The following is a 6977-nucleotide window of genomic DNA, read 5'->3' as shown; positions in this document are numbered from 1 at the left end:
GTGTTCCTTTTTCAGAGTGAGATATATTAAACTGATTTACATTCTAAAGCTAAATAAGTTAGACTTATCCTAAATGTGAGAGCCTTAGTTGGGGCAGCATGCATATGTTCACATCTAGTCACACCTTGCACAGCAGACTGCACATCTAGCAACTATCTTGATCAGGAGAAGGAGGAAATATATAATCAGGATGTTTCGTAATCTGCTAGAAGGAGTAAGTAATCACATATTTCAAAGAAGTATTTTGAGTTGTTTTAAAATAGTTATCAGTAACCATAACATGTCGTAACTATACTGGCTGGATGATGGAGATAGCTATATGAATTCTTTAATCACAGAGATGTCTTGTATTTGATCTAGAATCCATATCTGAAATCATTTTGCGGTCAAATGCTAATAAAAAGGAGGCAGAGACAGAAAATAATTAAAAATTGTTGAGGGCACAGGGAAGTTTCAGAGATAAGACATCAGGATTGATTCAAATCAGGAACTAAGATTACACTAAAACAGAAAATGCTGGAAAATCTCAGCAGGTCTGACAGCATCTGTGGTCCACAGATGCTGTGGAGATGCCGGCATTGGACTGGGGTGAACATCGTAAGAAGTCTCACAACACCAGGTTAAAGTCCAACAGGTTTATTTGGTAGCAAATGTTATGCAGGAGGTGATTTCCTCTGATGTCTTACAATACAAACCAAATTAAAGGTAGAAAGGATGATGGATTATTTGCTACCAAATAAACCTGTTGGACTTTAACCTGGTGTTGTGAGACTTCTTACTGTGGTCCACAGATGCTGTCAGACCTGCGGAGATTTTTCAGCATGTCTGTTCTTGTTTCAGATTCCAGCATCCACAGTATTTTGCTTTTATATTAAAGATTAACCATACACAGCATTACTTTTGAAATCCTATTTCTGGAGGCAGTCTTGGTCTCTTCAAAGGTGCCATCTCCTTACCGTACATAAATTATAGCCATAAAGCTCTTAATGTGGCCAATTAGCAGAGGAATTTAAAGAGGGTTTTTTTCCATTGTCTCGTTGGTAACTAGTTTGAATCCGAATTAGCCAGTTCCCTGTGAACTCACACATGCCAAAAAAAGTCAAGTGAATTTGTCACTTTAATTGGCTGCACACTGAATGTGTGCGACAAGTTGGCACGTTTCTACAAAGTCCCCTGCATGTAAAGGCATATAAATCAATATGATGCGAATCAAATCCGCACCCTGGTGTCCACCTTCGTGAGCCGAATTCTTGTGTCCATGTAAATATATCGTTTGAGTAACTCCTTACCTTAAACCTCACGTGGTTCTGAACGAAAGTGAGCGGAGGTATTCATCCTTAACGAATTTGGCCAGGGAATGAGTTAAGCTGCTCCATATGTTATCAGATAGGTATTACAAAACATTTAAATGGCGAGTATCCATCACGTTTTATGATCTGCAACGCATCTCAACTTTCTAAGAGACCTGGAGCACAAAAAATGGTGTTTGCTAAAGTAAAATACAGTGAAGTAACAATTGTATGATTTCCTGTAGCTGTCTAATGTATCGGATTCACCGTGATTGGGGCCATGTAGTTTGTAAACAATAGAACTGTGCTTTGAAGGCAGAACCGTGAAAGCTTCAGACAGGACCGAGAATCTCAGTATGAAGATTATTTATTTCAACCACAGACGGAGATCATTTGCAAGCAGAACCGGTTTCCGTATACACATTGCCGAAAATGAATACTTAATGGACTGGTGGTGTGGCGACCACATTCAGACTTTAGTTGGTTGAACGGTAAATAGATGTCAGTGGGGATACGGGGGCGGGGGGGGGGGGGGTGGAGGGGGGCTTGTTGCGAATGCCCGGAATCTCTGTGGGAAATGAGCGGGAGGATTCTGTTAGTTACGTGTTTTAGTCCAGTGGCGGCTATCTCCAGTGCAGGTACTTTTTACTACTTAAGAACCTTCAGCACATAGCCTCAACTCCGCCTACCCATGCTAAAAGAATTAGGAGACCGCAAAGTTCTGATAAATTCGATCGCGTTAAAAATATAGATGAAAATAAAATATAGAGCGAATTGACTTGAATTTTGTAACGGTCTAAAGGTTGGACGCTTTTGTGTGTTACAGCTGTTTTTCACTGAAAAGGTACTTGGAAATATTGAATATCTATTGCCTCGCCAGTAGCTTTTTTATTTTATTCATTTGTGGGACATGGACGTTGCTGCTTGGCCAGCATTTATTGCCCATTTATTGGGTGGCATGGTGACATAGTGGTTACCACTGCTGCCTCACAGCACCAGGGACCTGTGTTCAATTCCATCCTTGGGTCACTGTCTGCGTGGGTTTCCTCCGGGTGCTCCGGTTTCCTCCCACAGTCCAAAGATGTCCGGGTTAGGGGCATTGGCCATGATAAATAAACCCCAGTGTCGGGGGATTAGCATGGTAAATATGAGGGGTTACCTGAATAGGGCTTGGGTGGGATTGTGGTCCATGCAGCCTGGATGAGCCAAATGACCTCCTTCTGTACTGTAGGGATTCTATGATCTGATCCCTAGTTGCCTTGGAGGGAGGGCAGTTGAGAGACAACCACATTGCTGTGGCTCTCGGGTCACATGTAGGCCAGAATTCTTTCCCTAGCGGACATTAGTGAACCAGGTAGGTTTTCCCAGACAATCCACAATGGTTTCATGGTCATCAGCAGATTCTTAATTCTAGATTTTTTGTATCGAATTCAAATTCCACCATCTGGCAGGATTCGAACCTGGTTCCCCAGAACTGAGTTTAGCTGAGCTTTTGGATTGATAGTCTAGCGATAGTGCCACTAGGCCATCGCCTCATCTTAGCAAGCAATGTAAAACTTTAAAACAAAATGGAGAGAGATGTGTAAGTTCCAGTGTGCGCGTCAGAGGATAAATTGACAAATCTGAACAAATAAAAATAGCACTCAATCAATAATTGGGTCCATTTATTACAATCATTCGTGGTATGCTTCGTGTTATTAATCTATAGGTTACTCTTTCTGCACCCGAAGAACACCAACCACAACACAAAGAAGGAATAGGAGCTGCGTTCAATTCGTGCAAAGAAACCTTTTGTGATAAAACACTTCTTCAAAACCAGCTCACCCACAGAAACGATACATAAATTTCCCCAAATTTAAAAAAAAACACGCCACTGAATTTGGACTTGTTCTTTACTTAAGGCTATATACGAACACGAAAGAAAGCATTGCTAGAACATTTAAATCAAAACCCTAACTTGTTACTCTTTTTTTGTTTAAATTACGCCGTTTTGAGTTGTCACTTGCGAGTTACTCTCTTCGTCCGCCCAAGGTTCGGTTCGTTCAATCAAAGAAAAATCCGCCCGTAAGAAAATCCAGCTTCTATTGTCTCGCCAGAAATTGTCCTCGTCAATAAATTCACTTGATATCCTAAAGAGCACTGTCACCAGAGCTACTTAGAACCACATTGGCCAAGGCAATTGTCAAGTATTCGAAGGAATTATTCTAATCGGTAGGTAATGGCTCTGCCCCTACTCAGCAGTTAGGTGGTTTTGGCATTAATAATCTTGTTCTGTTGCAATATTGATTAATGTACATGGCGACTTGATCCTCAGCGAGGGGTTACGACCAGCATTGGTGTCCCTTTATAGAGGGAAAACTAAAAAGCCAGAAAACGTTGAATATTTCCATCCTCCCATGAGGTTGCCCCTTTCGAGTTTTAAGTAGACTTTGTCCTCTCTCTCCATGTTTAAAAGTACCCCGTTGCTGGCAGCCTCCCGGGTCACATCCTGGTCCCCGGCAAAAGCAGAAATCACAGCCCAGCCATTCTGCATGAGGCTAACCTGAAAGCAGAACAACAATAAAGAAAGAAGCCTTACAACTTTGCCCTTTGCACTAAGGGTTCCAAAGTTACTGCCGACTGGCTAACAGTCGCTTTACTGTCCCGCTCCCCCCTCCCCTCCCCACTGTTACAACACAATGCTTCCCGCGTTAGACTGGCACTACCAATCTGGAGCTCTACCCGGGCAATCTCCCTTCCCTTTTTTTTCTAAAAACAAAACACTCCAGATGCTGGAAATCTGGAATAAAAACAGAAAATGCTGCATAAACTCAGCAGGTCTGCTCGCAGCTGTGGAGAGAGGAACAGAGTTAATGTTTCGAGTCCAATATGACCCTTCTACATATAACTATGTTCTGAGACCTGGCGAGTTTTTCCAGCATTTATTGTTCCTTTCTATCATGCCTGCCTATGTATTGGACTTCTTCCTTTCTCTCAATAACCCTCTGTCCGTCTTATTTTTTAAAAAAAATATTTTTATCATTACAGTTCAGTTGAATGAATTGTGCTGTTATTAACTGACAGTCGCTGGCTCTGAGATTGAGCACATCCCTCTGGTGTGTTTTGTCTAACCTGGATTGTCTGCCGGTTGTACACCTTGACCACGTGGAAGCTGAAACTGTAAATCCCTTTCCTGGGGGCCACGAAAGTGCTGGACCTCATGTCGAAATGGTTTCCAATATTAACTAGCACCTGCAAGAAAGCACAAAGGCACCGAGATTCCAGTACAGCATGTTGGCATTTGCGTTAACGCGCGCGAAAACTTGCGGAGCGGGGCTGGTGGTGAGGTTAAAGAGGGGGGGGGGGGGTAGATAACAAGGTTCGCCCGGAGATTTGAGATGCGGTGGCCGGACATGGGATTCGACAAGCTCCCCGGGTCCGTTCCGTTGAAGAGTGCAGCGAGGAACGGGCTGAGAGTGAAGGCTAACCCAGTGGAACCAGAGGAAAGAGACTTTCTCTCTCACACACACGCACAGCCAGTGGAGATGATACTAAATCATCCAGAATGTTAGAAGCAACACAACGCGGGGCAAATATCTGGGAACCAAACTGCTAAAAGTTCACATTTAATAAAACAATAAAGGCAAATAAAATAAAGGGCAAAGTTGAACAAATAAAGGGTAATTTTTTGCTACAGATAGGTGTGCACAAGGCGGTCAAAGTTAACCACTTGGATAAGATTGCATGATCCGCTCTCCAATCTGTAAAAATGTGCAAATAACAGTTAATATGATCGAACTGAGTGAAATGGGGATGGGGGTCATTTCGCCCCAGTGACAGTCTTTCAGTTTTTATTCCCCCATCTCTCTCACCCCCCCTCCCCCCGTAGATATTCACACGAAAGGCGAGATTGGAGGAGGTGAGGGAGATGTTACCAAAGGGGAGAGAGCTGGGGGGGAGACAGGGGGAACTGTGTGTGTGTGTGTGGGGCGGGGGGAAGGGGGAGACAAGTGGAGACAGGGGGAGCTGGGGGAAAGGGGGACAAGGGGACAGGGGAAGACAGAAGGAGCTGGGGAAGTGAGACGGGAGGAGCTGGGGGAAGTGAGACAGGGAAAGACAGAAGGAGCTGGCGGAAAGGGAGACGGAGCTGGGGAAAAGGGAGACCCTGGGGGAAAGGGAGACGGGGGAGAGACAGGGAAAGGCAGAAGGAGCTGGGGGGAAGGGAGATAGAAGGAGCTGGCGGAAAGGGTGACGGGGAGCTGGGGGAAAAGGGAGACCTGGGAGAAAGGGAGACAGGGGATCTGGGGATGATTATGTGTAGGATCTCCCCCAAGCTGGGGGTGGGGGGGGGGGGGGGGAGATGGTAATGGGGGGAGGGTGTTGCATTAAGTGGGGAGTCGGCACTTACCTGGTCGAAGTAGATGGTCATGGTTCTGTTGCTCATCTCGGAGGGTTCGTGGTTGGTGCTGCGTACCGCGGAGAAAGCCACCTTGGCGCTGCCGCTCCGCACCGAGATGCCCAGCGAAGAGGTGACTGCCCCGTCCGAGGATGGGTTGGAGTCGCACACCACCAGACATTTCCCTTCCAACACGATGGGTTCCGTTTCGTTCTGTCCCAAAGCGAGCCCCGTGCAAGCCAGCAGCAGGCTGAGTGCCAGCAGGCTGAGAGATCCCGGGCGGATTAGTAGCAGATCCATGCGCTTCTTCAGTAATCCGATACAGATCACACCGGGCGGCCCGATCTTATTGTGTGGGGTTTTTTCTCTCTCTTGCTCTTGCAACCCCCCCAAACCCCCCTCTCTCTTGACCAGAACCTTCCAATGCAGCCTCTTAGAAAATCAAAGAACCTTCTTCAGCTTGTTCAGATGTCATTGCCTGCAACAAGACAAAATCAATGCAAAAAACACAAGATCCGAAGCAGATTGAATGGATTGCTGACATCCTGGCTGAATAAGACTGCTACCCTGTCATTCTCCAGATGTATTCACTCTCCCCCCACCCTCCACTTTAATCTCAATCTTCCAGTCTTCCCCTCCCCTCTTTAGTCACAGTCCTCCAGTCTCTCCCCTCCTTTAGTCTCAACCCTCCAGTCTCTCCCCTCCTTTAGTCTCAACCCTCCAGTCTCTCCCCTCCTTTAGTCTCAACCCTCCAGTCTCTCTCCCCCTCTTTAGTCTCAATCCTCCAGTCTTTCTTTCTCCCCCCCCCCCCCTTTACTGATGAAGGAATTCTCCAATTGAACTTGACTTTGCGTTCTCCTTCTCCCTGAAGTTGCTGCTGTCTTCACTGTCTTCAGCCCCTTGAAACCCAGCCGGCCTCAGAGGCAAGTTCACTGCCCCCAATGCCCCGCTCCTCTCTGCAACTCATCCGTCAACCCCCTCCCCCCCCCCCCCGCCCCCGACAAAAATAAAGTTGCCCATTCTCCAGCAAAAGAGAAAGAGGGGGGAAAAACCATCAGAGAAGCTGGAGGCGTGTTAAATAGGAGCTCGCAGCCAAGGTAGCTCTTACCGTTTTAATTGCGAAGAGATCTCCAAGTTAGATAAAATATTTACCGCTGTTCTCCAGCTCAATGTCTCCCTTCCACTAAGCCCGCGTGCTAGTTTGCTAACGCTTTAACATTACGTTTGCAGTGTGATGCCCCACGTTGGTGATGGTGTTACCTGGCAGATCCATGGTGGCATGACAGTGTGATCACACTATCCCTCTCTCAAGC

At 46.1% G+C, this 6977-nt stretch overlaps 1 protein-coding gene across 1 annotated transcript; it reads right to left on the bottom strand.

Annotated features, from left to right (window-relative positions):
* Positions 1–2938: 2938 nt before the first annotated feature.
* Positions 2939–6262, bottom strand: cbln2b (cerebellin 2b precursor). Its single transcript, XM_078217145.1, has 3 exons — positions 5677–6262; positions 4401–4520; positions 2939–3831 (listed from the first exon to the last, which is right to left on the bottom strand). Exons 1-3 carry the CDS (start codon positions 5962–5964, stop codon positions 3634–3636), a joined length of 606 nt encoding a protein of 201 aa, XP_078073271.1. The 5' UTR covers positions 5965–6262; the 3' UTR covers positions 2939–3633.
* Positions 6263–6977: the final 715 nt, after the last annotated feature.

Source organism: Mustelus asterias, chromosome 7 (assembly GCF_964213995.1).
Source record: "Mustelus asterias chromosome 7, sMusAst1.hap1.1, whole genome shotgun sequence".
In the NCBI taxonomy this organism is placed as follows: domain Eukaryota; kingdom Metazoa; phylum Chordata; class Chondrichthyes; order Carcharhiniformes; family Triakidae; genus Mustelus; species Mustelus asterias.
Note: the sequence above shows the minus strand (reverse complement) of the source record. Positions and strands in the feature narration are given on the sequence as shown.

What these genes read in the sequence shown, in the direction of transcription:
- cbln2b (XM_078217145.1), bottom strand. Translation starts at nt 5,964, where the DNA reads ATGGATCTGCTACTAATCCGCCCGGGATCTCTCAGCCTGCTGGCACTC. An exon ending in TGACCATCTACTTCGACCAG is followed by an intron (nt 4,521 to 5,676) that starts GTAAGTGCCGAC and finishes GCTTTCTTGCAG; the next exon opens with GTGCTAGTTAATATTGGAAA. An exon ending in ACAACCGGCAGACAATCCAG is followed by an intron (nt 3,832 to 4,400) that starts GTTAGACAAAAC and finishes TTCTGCTTTCAG; the next exon opens with GTTAGCCTCATGCAGAATGG.